General features: G+C 35.3%; 1 protein-coding gene across 2 annotated transcripts in view; it reads left to right on the forward strand.

Annotated features, from left to right (window-relative positions):
- Positions 1-20750, forward strand: part of WDR72 (WD repeat domain 72) — a 163196-nt gene extending 142446 nt beyond the window's left edge. Inside the window, exons 15-16 of one of the 2 annotated variants that reach the window (XM_032297405.1) lie at positions 12619-12723; positions 18199-20750. In XM_032297405.1, the coding sequence (XP_032153296.1) occupies positions 12619-12723; positions 18199-18254 (161 nt within the window). In that variant the 3' untranslated portion in view covers positions 18255-20750. The remainder of the gene's footprint in view (positions 1-12618; positions 12724-18198) is intronic. The other variant, XM_032297406.1, reaches the window with a different exon arrangement.
- Positions 20751-21018: the final 268 nt, after the last annotated feature.

The following is a 21018-nucleotide window of genomic DNA, read 5'->3' on the forward strand; positions in this document are numbered from 1 at the left end:
AGGTAAATGATCAAATTCTCTTTCTCTGCAGCTATACGTGCTACTTGGGTGGTGACATACTTTCTTTTCTCTTTCCCTCTGGAGGATGACTGGTAAAGGAAAAAGGGGGTGGCTCTCTGATTTGTCCCATTGATGCTGAGCAGCCAGCAGAAAAGCAGACACACTTAATGCTCAGCTGCTCCGACCAGTCAAGCAAGCCACCAAGTCCCAGCTGTGCCTCTTGATGTTTTCTGATTGCGCCTACTCCTCAATCTGTGAACTGTTTTCTGGACTCAGATTCATCAAGCGCTGCTGCTTTAAACACGCATGCAGGCAGGCATCCTAGGATATGCCATTATAGGCTGCTGCCAGGGGATCTTCTAGGAGATAAATGGAATCTGTGTGAAGTAAATTAGTGTGAACCAGTCAATCTGAGTGTCAGCCTTGAGCCACTTCCATGGATAACTAGCTGGCTGACTGGAGGCCAGGATCTTGTGCCATAGGTGGGTTGGAAGCTCTGAGATTCTGTTGCACAGAATAAGATGATTTGGGGGGCTATTTAGTATTGGAATAAGGCCAATGTGATCTGTGTTTCAGATTTGTCAATGAGATGGAATTCTAAAGCATGTTTGTTTAACTCCTTTCTCTAGCTATACCAAATGCCACTAAATTGGACAACTTCTTTACTGTGGGAAATAGGAGAGAAACACCCTAGAAATAACCGCTTCCTCCCAGGTTCAGCTGCCATTTGCAGGCTCCAACAGTGCTGTGCTTGGTTTGACCCTCCTATCTAAGATCTTTAGGGTTTTAAGACTAAATAATGGCCATAATCAAGCAAAAAAAAAAATTAAGCCGAATCTTCCCTATTTGTTTTTGCAAATAGATCTAAGAGAAGTTCTCTTCAAAGGTTGATGATCATGGTTCCACACAGATACCCAGCATGGGAAGTAGAATTTTGGTCATTAGAAGCGGGAAGGGGGAATCTCTTCCATAGCAATAGAATGAGAAACATTTTTAAACAACTTAGCTGTGCCCTGGAAAGGATTTAGAGACAAAAATGTATAAAAGCCAATAGAGCCTTAAGAATTATTGTTTAATAGGATTAAATTCTTCACGTAAATGGTTCTATTATGTAAAAATCATGTTTCCATAATTCAGTATTCTTTTAGAGATCATAGTCTCTTCTTACATTAAGATCAAAGAATTCTTTTTATCTAAATTATGACAAATCCTCTTTATTTCTTTTTTCCTTTATTACATTAATAAAATTTTTATCACTTCCCTCTCTGTAGAATGAAATATCAGTGAGATGGTTGAACATAGAATAAAGATGTATAAAATAGAACTAGTATAATCTAGGCCTCCTATGTGGGGAAATTTTTAAAAGCATTTCCACCTGTAGCCCCAGGGAAGTATTTTGCCTTTCATAAGAAGAAAAAGAAATCTATCGTGAAATAGGAACTTGGGCAAAACAACAATTGTTTGAATATTCAACAAAAGTAATATATTTTCTACCTCTGATCACCCTGCCTAGACTCATGTATCCATAACACAGCTTTTGAGTACTTTACTTGAAAGTACCAATATTATGGGGTCCGTAGAGACACATTTTCTATATAAGATACACTTCAGTATATAGAGTGTGTCTATGGATGTTAGGTAGCATGAATCACAGCAGAGATCAAACCAAATACTTTAAAAATTGAGTGATCCTTTCCTTGAACTAATGAAACAAAAATGGGATGTCCTGTGAGAACAAAATTTGTTTTATGCTTTACATTGAGTTCAGAGAAATAAAATCCCTAGGGTAAATTTAACTTTATGATTTATGAGGATAAGGAAAAGAGAGTGGAAATCAGTGAATTTCCCCTCCTGTTGCGGGAAGAAGGTGTAATCTTTTGCAACATGTGACTCATATTATTTTATAAAGTTATTTGAAGGTTAGGAAAGTGGGTGTTGTGAAAAATGATGCTTTGGCCTAGAGATACTGCATAACATGATCCACCCAATGTTACATAAACATTCAGTGCAAATAAAGTAAACTTCTTCATTCATAACTACCTGTCAGTCAGCTGTCCCATGAGCATTAGACTCCTCATGTTTGTGGAGCAAACATATAATCTATGAATTTCCAGATGTCTGAGATAAGCTAAAGATGACAGAAACTGACTCATTATATCAGGCCTCTGATTTTTCTAGCTCAGTCTTTTGCTTTCAGCACCAGAGGTTCCATTGTAGATAGGCAAAATTATCCTCATAACATCAGCCTCAAAGTCTCAAAATGTGTCCAAACTGTCTTGCTTCCCCATTAATGTACCCAGTGAGGTAGTCAGAAATGAGACCCAAAGAATGGGATTAGAAGTACAACACAGACCAAACAAAATGCTAAGGCATAGAGAAGAGAGGAGAAAAATTAATGTTACCTGGTGGACTGATGAAGATGTCACAGAAAGGTGAAATTTCAGCTAAGTCTTCAATAAAAAGTACTATTTTAGAGAGCAGGGATTTGAAGATTGGTTTAAGAGAGGATATCTCAAACTGGGGATCTGTGTAAAAGCACAAATGCAGAAATTAAATGGCATATCCAAGGGACAATAAGCAGTCTTATCTAACTTCAGTGATGACATCAGAGGCTGACACGGGCAGGATAGAGAGAGCAGTAGCATCTAGTGAGAAATTGCTAAATGTGAGTTGAGACTGATTGCAAAAGGGCTTGAAATCAATGTCTCCAGAATTCTTCATTGCTGAGTGAACAAAAGTCCCTGTTTAAAGAATGGCTAGAGGGAAAGATACCTATTACTGAATAGTTAAAATAGACGAGTGACTCTAGTAATGGAAAATAGAGGGAGACTATAATCATCTTAATGGGTTGAAGGAATGAGAAGTGAGAAAAATGACCATCATAGGTATAGATAACTTTTTAGCAAATTTATAAATATCAGTTGTACTCTTCTTCAGATTTACTTTCAGACTAGAGTCTTGGTCTTCCCAATCTCTTCTTAAGATATTCTTATATAAATAAACTATCTTCCCCATTACTTCCTCCCAGACCTTTGGATAGCCTCTTAAATTCCACTGTCTTCTGCATGGGCTACAGTGACTGCGGACACACGCAGTGTTCCAAAGTGCAGAGTCCTCATGGGTTCAACTTGGTTGTCTTGTGGTTGGTGGTATTGCTCATCCCTTCCTAAAGCACCAGCCTTCTGCTAGCCATTTGCCTACATGTTTACATTGACACAATGGCCTTCAGTCATAACCAATGATAGCTCAGTGCCATGTTCTTATTACATATACTTCACATTTTAAATTTTTATTTGTAATTATTATGAATACACACTAGTTATACATATTTATGGGTTACGTGTGATATTTTGACATAAGCATACATGTGTAATGATCAATTTAGGGTAATTAGGTATTCATTACTTCAAGCACTTTTTGTGTTAGGAACATTTCAATTCTATGCTTTTCATTATTTTGAAATGTGCAATAAATTACTGTTAACTATAGTCTAATGAACATGAGATCTTATTCCTTCTATCTTACTGTATTTTTATATTCATTAACTATCCCTTCTTATCCCCCACTTCCCACTAACCTTTTGGTAACCATCATTCTACTATCTCCATGAGTTCAATATTTTCTTAGCTCTCATATTTTAGTGAGAACATGCGATACTTGTTTTTCTTTACCTGATTTATTTGACTTAACATAATGTCCTCCAGTTCCATTCATGTGGTTGCAAATGACAGAATTTCATTCTTTTTTATGGCTGAATAATATTCCCTTTTGTATAGTGCCACATTTTCTTCATCCACTAATGAACAGTTGGTTTGATTCTATATCTTAACTTCTGTGAATAGAGCCGCAATAGACATGGGAGTACAGATATCCATTTGATATACTGATTTCCTTTGTTTTGGATATGTACCCAACAGTGGGACTGCTGGATTATATGGTAGTTCTATTTTTAGTTTTTGAGAGACCTCCATACTGTTCTCCGTGGTAGCTGAACTAATTTACATTCCCACCAACAGTGTATAAGAGTTCTCCTTTCTCTACATCCTTGCCAGCATTTGTTATTGCCTGTCTTTTGTATAAAAGCCATTTTGACTAGAGTGAGATATCTCATTGTAGTTTAATTTGCATTTCTCTGATGATTAGTGTATTACATATATTTGGGTTATATTTCCTCTAAGTGTTTCCCAAACTTAACAATACTGAAATGTGTATGCAATATTTATTCCCATTCTTTCTGCCTTATGATTGTTTTCTATGGCTAATCTAATTAGTTTAACATTTCACAACTCAGGAATCCTTAGTGTCCTGGAGATTTACCATTCATTCTTCCAAACAATGTGTAAAACTATATTAAGACAGAGGTTCTAAACTAATCTAGTAAACTGTCTTATCTAGAAATATCTATTCATCTCTCACCCTTTGTTTCCTATTTCTTAGTTCTCCAATATGATAACATCTTTTTTGTATTGAACCTACCTTTCTGAAACTATCATTAGATTACTAGTTTCCCTTCATCCACATGCATGTTTGCTCTTTAAAACTTGGCTTTCTTTAGGTTTCTCTGATCCTTCATTTATACATATCAGTGGCTTATGTAGTATTAAATGAGACTCTCTACCGCATATTAACATCACTTCCATATTTCCAGCAACCATCTCTTGCTGATATTAGTTCAAATACTGAGTGTTATGCAGTGAGACAGCTTGAGGATTTGGGAAGGCATCTTTGTTATTTATCTCTCAATATAACTAATACTTTTAAATGTGTGGCTACATTGAGATGTGTGACCATAAGAACCAGCCAATGCCAACAGACCACCTATGCTTTCCATGTCTTATGTGAATGCATATGGAGGGTGTGGGGTGTAAGAAAGTGATGCTCACTACTGATTACATTTTTATATAGTAGTAAAATACTTATTAGCATCCAAGCATATCTTTCATTCAATCTTAGTATGTTTTCAAGTACGCTAATATACCACTTTGATGTCATTCAAATAAAAATAAGTCACATTCAGAGTAACTCAGCCTAATGATATGAAATATGGTAACCCTTCCTTACATCCTTCTTAATGTTGACAAAGAACTAGAAAACAGAGGCATAGTCTAGATAATGTGATTTTCTTATTTTCCATTTCCTATCTGGGGGATTAAAGAGCTCTGACACTTGACTAACCATCTGAGACAAACGCTTTCCCTTGAGATAGAGACGGCTATCAGCTGGGAATTTGAGACTGCCTGCCAACCATTCTCCCACACTGATGGTGATGTCTTAGGTTCGGTCTGTGGAAAGGTTGCTGCTCTTAGGAATTCCAATGCTAGTGCCATTTGACAGTTTTTTTTCTCCCATTGATTCAAGACGGGACTGTTTTTTGGTGCTTTTCCTTGGTTTAAATTGCTGTGTGACATGAATCCTTAAGTTCATATATAAATCATGTTTATCTCTAGTCTGTAATGCTAGCATGACGCTCTTTTGATTGAAGGGTCTCTTGTTTTCCTGGCCTCCTTCTAAATTTTCAAATAAAAGCTGGGAAGTTTACTATAAATTCCTCTTAGACTTTTACCTTTACTGACTGTTCTTCAATTCATCAATATGTGGTTATCTATTTGTTTTTTACTTTGGAATGGATTCCTGCTTTTGACTTAGTATTTTCTTGAACTTGAGTACAGTAAGTAAAATTAATACATTTCTGTATTTACCATAGGATTTGGTTTTTAAGAGAAAAGTCAAATGACTTTGCAAAACCTAAATTGCATGAAGAGTGGAGTTAATTTCTATTCATTCTTAAAAATCGTTACTCACAGTACTTCTTTTAGTGATGAAAAGATCTTTTCAGATGCTTCTCCATCTCTTTTCATTCATTCGCTCTCTGGTATCAAAAACTGGAATTGAGCTTACTAATTTAGTAGATACAATTTAGTAGATACCATTAACTTCTTATATCTAGAAATTTTCTTCTTGACCAAGTTGTAGATAAAAAAAAGAAGTAAGTTCTCTTGGTTATTTCTACTCTAGATTTACTCAGTACTATTCAGAGACCAAAGTCATGGAAATTATTGAATTTTTCTTTAAGTGCCTGCTCATCTACTCACCAACTCTCTCCTAAAAACACTGCTTCCCATGAAAATGATATTCTGTAGAAGCACATAAGAAATCCAGGCAAACCTCCCAATGGGAACTCTTAGAATTACCCTGGTTGGGAGTGAGGAAATGCAGTAGGAGGAAGGAAAGCAGTTACACCATTCCTTGTTATTCTCCATTTCTACTTCCCAATCTACACGTTTTCTCTTTGTAATGCTCTCTCCTTCCTATATCCTTATAATCCGTTCCAGATCCTGAGTGTTTAGATAATTTGATTTGAGTTAGCTTTTATGCCTGGCTTGACTAAGACAAAACAACCTCATGGACCCCATCCCTACATATAGAAGGAACAGAAAGAGTTGGGGCTATACTGATTCTTCCTTTAGGAGCTTTGGATTGAGGAGAGTACGAGTCCACAGGAATGCTCCACTGCTCTATAACCTTGTCCATTTGTTCAACAAACAATCATTGAGAACCTCATTATTGTTGGGAAACTGAAACCAAGAAGGAGTATTTTATCTTTTAGAAAATGCCAGCCTTCCTTAATTCAGAAAGGGCCTCAGAAGTCCTGAGTAGTTCCAACACTAGTGTAGTCGTCTTGGATTCTTAACTGGCAGAATACTTGAGTCTCAAAGCTGGAAGGTATCAAAGAGGCTGTGTACTTCAACTGCCTCATTTTACAAAGGAAAGAACCTGAATTTAAGAAAGTGAAATGGCATGCTCAAGGTTACGTTATTAGGAGCAGAGGTAAGATTGAAAGCGTGATCTTCTGGTTTAAGTATGCTTTTTGTTTGTGTTTGCTTTTTTCCCAACACATTCCCTCTCTGCAAACTCTTAAACTCATCTCTTTAATGAAATTGTTTTACATTCTTTTTAAAATAAATACATATATGTGGGGACTAAACAGTGTGAAATATCGATATTTTAAAAAAAAAATTTGTTTTACTTCTTAGGAATCCTTGTTAGCAATTTCAAACAGTCATATGATAAGTACTCTGGAGTACCTACCTTGTGTCTTGCATTAGGCTAGAAGTGCAGTATCTGCTTGCTTGTAGCCTTACTGAGGCAGCCTGTTGCTCAAAATCCTGAATAACAGAACAATATTTGTATTTTAGAGGAATACAGTAACGTTTAAAAAGATTCAGTAAGTAATTGATACCTCTTTCTCATTTATCTTCTCCATACTTGCTCGGTGGTCTAGCCATACTTCTTACTTCTGGAAGTTAGCTATAAACAGATTTTTGCCCCTTAGCCTAAATAGTAAATAATTTAATCCTCTGTGTGTGTATTGAAATGAATAAATTCTCTACATCTAGGTAAGAATACAAAAATAATAGTTACTATTTGCAACATTTCAGAAAATTCATTTTTTATTAGTTGAAAAATAGGTCATGTTTAAAGCGATTCATTCTAGAAGATGCCACAGACAAAATATTATTCCATGTTAGATTACAACTGCAGGAAGATGGCAAAACATGTAAGTCTAACCTTAACTCATCTTGCTAAACCTGTCTGTAAAATAGTTACTAGTTATAAAGAAGCATTAGATATCTAATTTAATTGGGAGCATTTCTACATGATTTTTCCCTGATTTCCAGTTCACACTGAAGACAAAGTAAGCCTGAAGTCTAATGTAGAATGTAGCTATTGCTATTAAAATATAATCAGGAGGTCCTAGCACTTGATTATCTCAATAGATGCTCTTAAAGTAAGAGTAATGTGTACACAGCTCTTTAGCCAGATACGTTTTCCTGATAAGATATCTGTCCAGAGAGATGCCACTTGTAAAGTGAATTTGGGGTCTGTTCAAATGACATCTTCTTTGTTTACAAATTTGGTGTTATCACTTAACATCTTTTCATAGATTTAAAATATCTTGCAGTCTTTCGAGATCTGTTATTATTGCATTAATATTTTCTTCTACCTGAATTTTGTACAGTTTCTCTCACTTCCATACTTCTACAATGATATCTTTTAGTTTATTTTATAGTGTCTCTTTAAAACTGGAGAGAGATCTGAATTATAAAGCAGGATGATAATCAACTCTTTTTCACTGCTTATTCCACAGGTCTGAGCTATCTTTCAGTCTTTCTGGACCTCTGCATCCTGTACATTATTTCTGTGGCCTGATTACTACGTAATTAAGATTTTTTTTTGAATTTTACCTGGTACTACAGTAGTATATTCTATTCAGTTGTCCAACGTTTCAAACTGTTATATATTTTTATTAATGATTTTCCTATAAATATCCTCATTACTTCCAAAAAGCCTATACAGATGATGAATGAGATATATTTGTGAGTCATTCCTAAGTCATTGTATTGAAAATGTTATTTAGAGCTGAAGATTTTATTCACACTGTAAATTATAGAGATTTTTTTTAATGGGCTCCATCTGTCCAACGGCAGTGTCCTAGTTTGGAAGATCCAGCCACTGTTTGTGGAAGTGGATGGAGACTTTCTTCCAGTGGCCACTCGCTTGCCAGGGATGGGGAGATGTTCTAGGGGGAGTTGTTTGCCACCTAGGTCTAACCCTCTTTAACAGCTAATACCATTTTTCTGCAAATGATGAGAAAAGGAAGAAGGGAATTTTTAAAGCATAACTGAAAGCAAAATAGAGAACAGAAAAGGTAGAGGAGTATTATCACTGATGGCCCTGCTACTTTTTAAATTTTAACAACAAATCCTACCATAGAGTCTTCCTCCTACTATCTACTGAATTTCCTCTTACGGTGTTCTTGAATGTGATTTACAAACTACTGATTTTGTCTTGTCTTTGGCTGAATGATTCACTTCTTTATGATCTAGGAGAATTACACCAGTAGTTAAATGCTCCATAGTGAAACACATCCATATGAAGTTCATAGACTCCTCTTATCTACCTACCAAAGATATTGCAAAGATATTTAGAACACTGGCCTTTCAGTCATTAGTATTTTGAGGTGTGTGATGAGTAAATGGAATAGGCTTACATCTTTCAGTGGCAGACTATCAAGAAGAGTTTGCCTTTTTTGCCCCTTCCCCCCAAATGTGGACTATTTCAGAATCCATTACGGAAGAAATGAACAGTTGATTTTAAGCTAAAGATGAGTCTAGCAACCATTTGCATTATATTGATGTCAAAAGTATCTCTCTGCCAAGCTCTGAAATGCAGCTTCAAAAAGTACTGAAAATATCCAAGAACTTTAGTGATGAGCTACAAATGGACTTTGGTATTGATAAATAAAAGTCAATATGTATAGTAAAAGGACAACTTACTGTGATAAATGGGACCACCATCAGTAAAGATCAAATTATTGACTATCTAAAGCAAGGAAAAACCTGTCTATAGCTAACTTTTACAGGTGAGAAGAATTAGCTAACAACAGCAATTTAGAAAAAGCTCAAAGGGACATGTAAAGAGAATTCATTAAAAATGCATACCAAAGTAGGCAGCGGCATTAACAAAACTACGCTAATGTGTATCTTTGGCCATGCCTAGATTCACGCTCTTTTATTTTGCCTTCAGTGAGCTCCCTTTGGCTTCCCACATTCCTACTCAAGGGGGTCTGATTCAAACTTTACCTTCAGACTACTCTATTGTAGAGGAATTCTCCTCTGCACTATTAAAAACCATGTCCCTCTTAAGAATGTTGTCTTCAGTGCTCTTACTGGTTACTTTTCATCATACTTCAACTAGAGCACTAGTGATATGAGGGCACATTAAAAGTGTCTTCATTTCTTTACTCCTCACAGTCTAGCACAGAGCTCTACCCATAATAAACACTAGATCAATATTTGTTGATTCATCACTTTGGAAGTGATTCATTAGAGAAGCCTTGGTCACACATCATGTCAGAGTTCAGTGATGAAACATCAAAGGAAACACCCAAAAGAACCATTGCAAGGATTAGCCTATCAAGCAAACACACAAAGAAAAAGTAGAATGGCAATAATTAGCCTCTCCAATGCCTGCTATTCCCAAATGTCAGAACGTAGCTACTTCTTCTACAGTAAATTTAATTGGATGCTCTAGGAACTGCCCAGTAAAAATGACAACTCTTGTACCATTTCAAATTGGGAAACTCATCTGTAACCAAGCACAATAGCTGAAGAATCGCCATCTTTATTTCCCCTCCTCCACACAAGCCACACCCTCCAAAATCAAAGGTGGAAGCAAAGTAGTCACATGGTACCTACTAGTGTGAGTTTAATGAAGATGATGCAGCTAAAACTACACGTAACTTTCTGGCCTTTTTAAGAGGTTTGAGATGTCAGTTCATTCTGGGACCACTTTATTGCCACAAAGGATGGTTGCAGACATGTACTTTGTCTAATACCATGCCTTCTTCCTCTGTGAGGTCCCTGATTTAGAACAGCATCTTCTCAATATTTATTTGGTACTAGATAAATATTTGTTGAAGGAATGAATAAATAAATGAATGAATGGGCAAAAGTTTTAAATTATGAAGAACAGTGTGTTGGATGGCAAGTGCAATGCATTTGCCCAAATCAATAGAGGTGCTACCTCATTGGCTTTTAGTAATAGATTTAGCTATATGATTTATTTCCTTTTATAAATACCAATGTAAATATTTCACAAAATTATCAAGTAAGATATATGGAGATAAAAATCATTAAAGTAAGCCAGGAAATCTTAACCAACGTAATAGTATTCTGAATGAAACTTTGATTCATTTAACTATACCACTTAAATATTTCACAAAGAATCTATGGATTAAAAATTAATCTGTAAGTATGACCTAAACTGAAGAAAATTAAACTCAGCTACATCAATAGCTGCTTAGGCCACACATCCTCTTCTTCCATGTCACAAACCCACATCACCATTTTGCAAAGATGCATCCTTGGTTTCGTATTGGTCTGACAAAGAAATTGAACAGATCCATTGAAAAGATAATTGAAAGCACATATCCTCTTGGATCAGGAGGACATTTAGCATGGTACTTCTGCATCATTCATGTGTTCATTCATCTGTTTCACAGATTCTTCAAGAATACCTTCTATGGCCTAGACACTGTTGCTTATGAAGTGCACAGAAATGTATAGATCAAAATGAAAGGATCAGATTTATTATTAAAAACAGCAATTTCATGCTTTTCTTACATTTTTTCCCAAAGAAAGGTTTTAGAGAAGTAGTGAATTCTAACTATAGTGGCATTTTCATGGAACAGAGAGGTCATACCTGTGTCCTGAGAGAGTTGGTGAAACAATCTAGAGGGAATATTTAAACGAGAATCATGTTACCGGTCTTCTGTAAAGTGAGTCTACGTGGTCCTCAAGTTACAGACATCAGTGCTATGCACACTCCACTAAAATAAGTGGAGGAGTGTGGCAGGTGTGGACACTACCAATGCTGCTTGGACCTTGGTCGGGAAGGGGTTGTGTCACGTACCAAATGTGTAAAGTACCACAGGCTCAGCCTCTGCACTGCTTTCTTGTCTCCTAACAAAGTTTTAGAAACAGTGTCCAGGCCCACTCTCCTGTGCCAACAAACATCTTATATATGATTTGTATATATATTTTTTGTTTATTGCATTTATGGCTTATATGTTGCCTGTGTTATCATATCAGTGGTTGTGTTTACTGCAGTAACTTACAATAAATAAAATTCTATAGTACTTAACAGTATCTATATACTTCGAATGTTTGGCTTGTGACCTAATTTATGCTATTGAAGGCTTGTTTTATTTTTGCTCTGAGTTTTTTCATGAAGACAAGCCCACTTTTTCTGAACAAATACTTTCTAGAACGAATGTAATATGGAAATGTGTTATTTCACGGGGGCAATATAGAGCAGGTATTACAACTTGTGGAAAAATGTGGAAACTTGAGTTTGTTTCTCAAACAGAATTAGTGGGTATCACAGGTTTATAGGAAATTTTAGACTTCTGTACTAGCTTCCGTTTCTGATCATAATCCTACTTAGGAAACAGTATCTCATGACAGGCTGTCTGGAGACCTACCATTGAAAACAACAGCCCTCCTTATTATAATAGTCAGTGTATATTCATGTTACATTTAAAATGTACTTTTTATAGTACTAGTTTTTTTTTGGTGTTTAGTACCATAGTTTTTAATTTCATGAAAGAGAGCCAAAATGTCCACAAAATCTTCATTAGCTGTGATTTGTGTGATGAGAGGAACCATTGCCACCAGTGCAGAGCTGGTCTTTCTAATCGACTAGGCTGATGTTCTCTCTGTGTTCCTTTGCCGTTAATTGACTATATTGTTTTAGATTTATGCATTAAAAATACGATTTCGACTTCGAAGAGATCACTTTGTTACTTTGTAGCTTTTAAGCTGATGCCATGAACTTATTTTTCTTCTAAGATAAAGTCACATCTATAGATTTTTCAACTAATTACATGTCTGCCAATAAATACTTACAGGATACATTTTATTTCAATTTATTATTTGTGTTTACATAGTGTGTCCCTGGAAATATCTGTGGAACCAAAAGGAAATGTTTTAATGGTGTTTGCTACTACTTTTTCATTCTCTCTCTCTCTCTCTCTTTCTCTCTCTCTTTTAATAGCTCCAGTCAGTCCAGTCAAGCATGACAGCAACTCAAACTCGGCAAACTTCCAAGACGCGAAGGACATGCCTGACAGATGTGTCTTGGAAGAGTCTGAGAGTCCAGGTGAAAGCCATTTAAAAATAGTCAAGTATAAAATGATAAATTTGACACTGCTTTGGGGTCCTTGGAAGGGGGTGAGGGGAGAGGACATTGTAATGCTGTTTTCTCTTAGCAGCTGCACTGTCAAATTAATGGTCACCTCCAGGGGTCACAGTGTGGAGCTGTTATCTTTTCCTCTTTCATCAAGAATTCAGTTGGAGGAAGTACAAAGGCTTTATGACTGAGAAGGGAAGCTGACACTATTAGTTCATTATCATCAATTTTAGGCTAAATGGTTAATAGAGCCAGAGATTGGAAACTATAGAGAAATGGCAACATTTTTAATATTTCAAATAATGGGATCTAACAAGAATGGAGCGGAAGTGGACAGATGGAGGTGAAAAGAGAAACTGTCATCATTACAATTCTATTTACCTTCCTAAAAACAAACAGGACTGTAACTGAGATGAGAGGATTTTCACACGATGGTAATGAATACTGTCACATGTTTAGGGAAAAATAAAAGTCTAGAAAATAGTAACCCTTCTTTCATGCAATGAAATCTATTCTTTGCCAAAGTTACGTATATATATCTCCTGTATAGAAATCAAAGAAATGTACTAGGATACAGCTAGAAACACTACAGCTAGAAACACTTATACCAGGATTTCTGTTTCTAGTTTTGTTTTGTTTTGAAGCATGCCTAGCCTTAAACAACTAATTAATTAGAGGAAAAAAATCTTGTAAAAGTCAAATGAACATTCTCGGATAACTATAAAGTTATAAGGTGCTAGAAGGTACCTTATTATCATGAATGAAAGAGTTAAATATCTCCTCCACTTCATATTTGTCGTTCCTGTTGTATCTTGCACCTGTGTACCCTCTACCCTCTCACATCTTTGTGTGCTGATCCATGTATCATATTTTTGATTCATCCTCTCTGTGGCCTGTCAGCTTAGTTAAGAGATTTCCAAATCTTGTAGTCTTCGTTGACAGGGGGCAGCTGCAAACAGTCCCCTGATCCTTCCCCAAGGAGAGCTACTGAGATTTAATTTTCAGTGAAAGGTGCAGCCTGCAATCTATGTCAGGTCCCCTAAGTCATCTTGGAACCCCAATAGGCACAGTGGCAATGGCATTGTATATCAGTCCTCTTCACTCCACCAAGATTCTTCCGAAGATGGACTGCTGCCGTGTGCCCATTCTCAACCACACGTCTGCTTTCAGACCCCATGGAACTGAGAAAGGGCATCTTTAGCAATGACAGAGATGTTTAATGAGCAAATTAACCCCACTCCCTGCCATAATAGCTAAAAGAAAAATGTAGATGAGTCTTACTCTAAAAGGGAGAGGGTAAATGGTAGTGTTAAATTTCTGTAACAAAAATTATTTATCTATTACTTTTAGTTTTGAATAATTTTGCCAAATTTTGATTAGGTTTTAAAGGTGTCTTAATACACAGTTTTCTAGCACTCATTTTGTCAGGCAGGTACATCTGTGAGTCAAGTTTTTACCTAAGTGTTCATTATTTTTGATAAGAATAGATCAGCTTTATACTATTTTTAAAGCAGAACAAATTTCTACTTTTGAAATGAGTGGAATGAGAGATTCAAATATAACATTTTCTGTCTGATTCATACACACAAAAGCATTTATCAAGAAAGAAAGATGAATTAGAAAATATAGGTACTGAAAAAGAATCTTAATTCAAAAAGTGACTACTGTTCTGTACATCGGACATCATTATACCGGTAATAAAGAATGAATTACTCTGGCTTTTTCCTCTGTCCATTCCTGCATTTTAAGACATCTTGCCTTATAGGCCTAGAAACCTCTGGAGAGTTCACTACTGGTCTCACTGCCTTCCACTGAGAATTTGTGGCTTGGTTGTCATGGAGACATCGTATTTCTCCAAGAATTGCTCATATTGATCCGTGGCCAGGAGTAAATGGCCAAGCCAGTGTGAGGAATAAAGGGGGCTGGGCAGTCCTATAAAATGACCGGGGCTTGTGGGTTGGAAATAAGCTCATAGCAAACACTTAGGTAAAAAGAAAGAAGCAGTTTTATTTTGTTTTAGGATTTCTTTCTGCACTTTGGGCCATTGTCTTCTTTCACTATGAACTGAAAGAAACTTGTTAGTCACTTGTCATGTCAGATCTTTGGTGCTTGTCCTGACACAGCTGTCAGCCTTCCAGCTCTGCGCAGTTCAGGGACACACAACAAAGAGGCAGTGGCATGAATTATTTATTGTTCCTTGTGTGGATAAAATTCTGTGATAAGAAATTAAGACACTTCTGACAGAGGTGCTTGTTTTGTAAGAAAGACTTTGATGAGAGAGTGTATTTCCTTGAAACTTGAGTACTCAACAGGCAAAATTCTTAAAATTGAACACGGAGGAAAATAAATTTTATGTTTTTTGTGTGAATTTGGTGGCAGAGAGGGACTGTCTTGAACTATAAAAATATGACTGTCCACTTTTCAAAGTCCAAACATTAACTTCAAAATATCAATTCTTTCAAAATTTAGGGGCTCCAAAATCCTAAGCATTACTCTAGTGGTTTAGTTACATCTATTTACAACATGTGAGTGGTATTTCTCTGGAAAATATTAACTACCTTAGTGAGAGGAAGAAACAAATTTGGGGATTTTAGGTGGTAAGATTTGGGAAGATGTCTTTCAACCAGAAGAGGTGCTCAGTAGTTAAACTTATAATTGCATTAGTATATTCCTTATTCATTGTAGGGAAAAGAATGCATTTAATTCTGCATGACATTCTTACCATTTTCAACTGGAATTTTTTCACTCATTTAAAATTTAACATTTTTTTGTACATGCAAAATCCCCCAGTTACAAAGCTGAATGTGGTCAATCTTCTAACTTTAATGGATATTGAACTTACACGGTTTTATATATGCAATGCTAAATGACTAATATAATTATTACATCATCTTAATGAGATCAGTTGTTTGACCAGCATATAGAAAATGAACAAAAGTATTTTTCCATGCAAGCACAGTTTAAGGATATTGCCTTCTGTGTTGCTCATTCCACATAAACTCTTTTATGTGCAAATCCTGTAAACATCATTTTACTTTAACTCTTCTGGTTTTATATTGTGAATACCAACATATTTTCATATGCAGAAAGCAAAAGGGACACTGAAGCATAGAAAATTTGAATTTTGGAACAAGTGAAGTTGATAATTTGATGTTGATAGAGAGTTTTAAAATGTCATTAACAAGGCCAAGTTGTTTGAATTTATATAAAATAGAATCACTTCATGTATTGCCTCTGAATACAGTGGGCTTGAACTCAGTATGTAGATCGTTTATTTTTATATTGACATCGCTCCTTCTCCAGCACTGAATTGACCAGGATGACCCATTTGTAAATGGGCTGCGGTCTGCATATAGGTCACAATTTAGATGCCTTGTGGAGTGGTTGTTCACCTGGTCTCTAGAGCACTCTACCTTATTCTTCATGCCATTGTGATCTCTTTATGGGTTTAAGCTGTATACCCAGGTGAGTGCCTGGAGTCCATTAAGGTAGGCAAAGCACCTTTAGACCAGAACATTCCTGTTACTTTGACCCTGCTAGTGAACCTGGAGGTCTTGTCTGGCAGGGAAAAGTATCTCTCAGTAGGGTCTTTTCTTTGGAATAATTCATTAGCAAAGAGTTTTGACTCACAGGTGAATCCCAGATTGAAGTTTCCAACTCAGACCCTGTGAAGTCGACTTGCTCCTTCACTGGCATTTATACGTTCCTGAAACCTGTGGGAATAACTTTGATGTCTAGTAATAGAAGCACTGAGGCAATATCGTGAAATTGCAGCTCCCTTTTTTGAGATTTTAGAGCCATTAGGCTTTCTTTCTTTAGCTCTTTAAGGCCTAGTTTCTTCTGAATCTGAAAGATGTTATCACAAAAATAGTTCAGTGGAGCCTTTTGCTAGTTAACTTCTGTTTTTTTACAGTGATTAAAGCTCAATTTTCATTCTCCAGAATAATTGTTTAAAGGATTTCTAGTTCCTCATCTTTAAACTCATGATGATAAAAAATTTAGTGTGACATTCACAGTTTTCACAAAAGTGTAAATGAGAAACCTTAAGCCTTTATCACCATATTGGCTTGGAAAATTAAGAAGTGTCCTTTTTAGTGCACTAGAAATAGCGCACTCGAAAGTAGTTTCAGCTGAAAATAGTAGTGACAAGAGAGAATTGTAAGTCCAACAAAATGCCTTTACATAAGTGTTTCTACATCGTTCTGAAGTAGTTTATAATCAGCATGCATTCTACCATTAATAGAAATTTTTCGTGGTTTTCATAAGGCAGGCTATGTATGTACATCGATAGACATCATTGTCAATCAATATTACATTTGCATGAGTCTGACGACCAAAACTAGATTTCTCACAGTTTCCAGGGGATGCCACATTGTGAAAAGCCAAGGTATATATATTTTTTTCTTTTACTATTCTGGCTCATGAATCACCAGCAAAAATCAGGTAAGAGAAAGTAGGACAGATTCAGGACTGGAGTGTTGGAGATGGCTGATGATGATGCATGAAGCAGAAAAAATGTGGAATGTGTGAGCAGCCCATCAATCATAGCCATCGAGAACACACTTCTTATGGGTAGTGCTAAAAAAATCTTCTAGAAGAATTAAGAGCAGTTTCAGTAGTAAGATATAAGCACTTACTTCTAGTTGTGTTTAACAATATAAATATTCTTAAAATTTACCCAAAAGCAAAATTTAAGCATCAACATATTTTTTAAAGAGTGTAAAATTATGTATTAATGCACACACACACACACACACACGCTTAGTATTCAGTACTGGTTTAACTAAACCACAGTTTTTGCCAGTAGGAGTGAAAGTTACTATTCACAAACGTGTCATTAATATAAATGTGTTTTAAAATAGTTATTAAGAAACAATGTTCCAATTAATTTTGTAGTCAAATTGATTTAAAATGAGTGGTTTTTATTTTGTTTTGTATTTTTAGCCTACAAAGACAATCATCCAAGTAGTCTACGTAAATACTTGTTTGATTCTGCAACTCAAACAGTATTTCAACTAATATTTAGAAGTTTTGACCCTAAAATGGCAGTTGTGGGTTTTTCTAAGAACAATTAAGCTGTTTGAAATTTATGGAAATTTACTAATTTCAAACTAAATTTTTCTTGTAGAAAACTTTCATCTTACTTGACAGTTAAAAAAAAGAAAACCAGCTATTAATAATGTGTGCAATTAAAATATATTTACCTACTTTATAAGACAAGAATATTTTTATTATATTAACTTCTCTTATTTTAAGATGGGAAAGACATGTAGAAATTATAAGCAATACCTTTCTCCCTTCCTTTTCTTCCTCATTCTCTACCTCCTTCCTCTCTATGTATCGATGCTTCATTCCCTCTCTCTCTCTCCTGTCCCCTTAGTCTTTCTTTTTTTTTCCTCTTTTTAGATTTCACCATATAACCCAAGATATCTGCTTTTTTCTTAGGTGAGCCAAGGCATCATTCATGGATAGCAAAGGTGTGCCCCTGCAAGGTGTGTTAAATGGAATCTCATCAGTAGGAGCTGAATTTGGACAAATTAAGATATCCAAAAAATGCCATTTGTTTGTTACTGTATCAAAGCAATGTTGTTATTGATCAAATTATTAGGCTGTAGTGAATTTGCTAATACTTTAGCCATCATGTATTTAAAAAGTGATTTTAATATATGCTGACTAAAATGCAATGCATACTGATTGAAAATATTCAAATTCATCTCGGTTTAGACAATTATTGTCTAGATCATTCTGTATTCCTGTTTCTTACTTTTTCTGTTAGTATTTCCAACAGGCAATGCCAGTCCACAGACACAAAATTAACACTGCTTTAAATTTTCTCCCATCCTTTTAGTCCCTGAATTATACAATAAACAATGTTAAAACCAATGTAGGACACAATACTTATAAATTTAGTGTTGCTTCAAGGTATTTCATCTGAAACTTGACCAACTTTGATTTGTGTGGTTAGGATATTTTGTTTTAGTGGAGATGCTTTAATTCAGATCAATTACTGCAGCAAATCCCATCCCTAAGCATGAAATGTTGTCAGCAAATAACCAATTCTCTTTATTCATCAATTAGCCAAAATAAGTGATACAAAGTATAACAGTGGCCAACCTTGTACTGTTGAGTTAATTTGGACTTCTAATGACACTGAGGCTAATGTCTTCAGCTAAAGGTTGATCTTGTTGGCCATGTAGAAGTGAACTAGGGAAAGGGAATCAACCTATGGCATATAACAATTGATCCTTATTAAGTATAAACTCTTGTAGGTCTTTTCCCAGAAAGAAGCTTGACTAGCAGGAATTCTAAAACTAAAATATATTAAACAGCATAAATAGGAACAGACATAAAGTGCTCTTCTGTTAAAGCCTTCAGTGATCTATTTACTATGATGTATATTGTACAGTTCCTCGATTTACAGAAAATCATCAAAATATTAATCTATATATATTATGAATATAAGTGTTGCCTAATCCATATAAAAGGGAATATAAAGTATTAAATATATGACATATAGCTATATTTATATATTTATGTATCTAATAGGGAAATTCAAGTCACTGCAATGGAAGAAACAGATTTCTGAGCATAGGACCAGCCTCAGGTACTATGCTGGGATGCAGTGGGCAGGAGAGGGGGAAATTAGAAAAGAGAACTATATAATTGAAAAGGGGATATAAAGTGTTAAATATATGATATGTAACTATATCCATGTATATATGTATCTAAAGGAGAAGTTAAAATCACTTCAATTAAAGAAACATTTTTAGCATAGGACCAGCCTCAGGTCCTATGCTGGGATGCAGTGGAAAGGAGATGGGGAAATCAGAAAAGAAAACTATGTAATTGAAATGACATGGGCTGTACCCTTAAGCAACTTACAATTAATGATGACCTGAATAAACATACCAGAATAAACATGTCAAATGAGTGTGACTCTTTTAAAGTAGATTAAAGAGTGCATTCTTTGTTTCCTAAAATATGATTTCACTGCTTGAAATTACATTTGAGTTGAACTTTAGAAACTAACATAGTGTTAATATGAATAATCATGGAAAATTATAATCCTTTGAAAACTGATAAATAAATTTCCCCTCCTTTAGAAACACTCAAAAGCCACTTCAAACAAGTTTCAAAATAAAGGAAGGTTGCAAGTTAGGCAATGGATTATATTTTCTTGCATGTTGTGTACGGGCTGTCAAGGTCGTTAGGAGGACTTCCAAAAGCATTTTGAATGATGGCAATATCAAATAAGTGTATGTCCTCCAAATTGAGGCATTTTTAATTGTTAAAACCTATTTGGACACTCTAGTTATGATATGTTTATGAAAAATAAGCTTCATTATTTTTATAGCTACATCCTATTATTTCCTTTCAGAAACAATAAGTTTTAACAGCTGCTATACTTGGCATTTTTCAGTTCTAAAGAAACCAATATTGAATCTCTGATAAATATTTTCTGATGTTACTAGCTATAGGAAATTAGGACTGGCATAATCCTGACATTACTAAATGGAAATTTTAGGATTTTTTAGCATCACATGTTAGTCTCTAAAATTTAAATATTCATGTTTGCTTTTATCATTATGAATTCTGAAGGCCAATGTCATTAACTATGAAAACTTATAATTCCTAAAAATAAGAGATATTCAAGCAATATTCTCCAAATATCCATATGTAAATATGTTTATGACACAAATTTACTAGCTGTTTAAAAATGATTTGGGTATTGACTTGTGTTCAACATGTTTCAGTAATTTCTATCATGAGAGGACTTGAAATAGCAAATTGCCACACAGTTAACTGGATGGACCACATACGTGGTGGTCATACCCACTTGGTACCACACCCAGAAACTCAAAATTGACTTTCTCCTGATTATAGCTAGGGGTGTCCTTTGGTATGGCTAGGCAACCAGTGGAGTGATTGTATTAGCTAACTTGTTTGTATCCAGAGTCTTCTTGTCATTATAATAAAAATTTTACTTAAAAATTTTATTTTGTGTTTGTTTGTTAGTAATCATCTTCATGACATTTATGAATATACATATATATTTGTAATATAGATTATACATATATATAGCCCAGAGGAATATTTTCAACTTGGCAAGCCTTGATTCTTTGACTTGCTGTTAAATTTTACGTTGGCTCGATTGTATATTGCAGAGAAAAGTATCTGGAAAGCATGGAGGGTTAAGAGCAGAGGCTCCTCTGCAGCGTGTCCAGGTCCTGTGTGCTTACTGTGCTTCTCAGAGCCTTACTCCCT

Source organism: Sapajus apella, unplaced genomic scaffold (genome assembly GCF_009761245.1).
Source record: "Sapajus apella isolate SASKATOON/1434 unplaced genomic scaffold, GSC_monkey_1.0 scaffold37, whole genome shotgun sequence".
In the NCBI taxonomy this organism is placed as follows: Eukaryota; Metazoa; Chordata; class Mammalia; order Primates; family Cebidae; genus Sapajus; species Sapajus apella.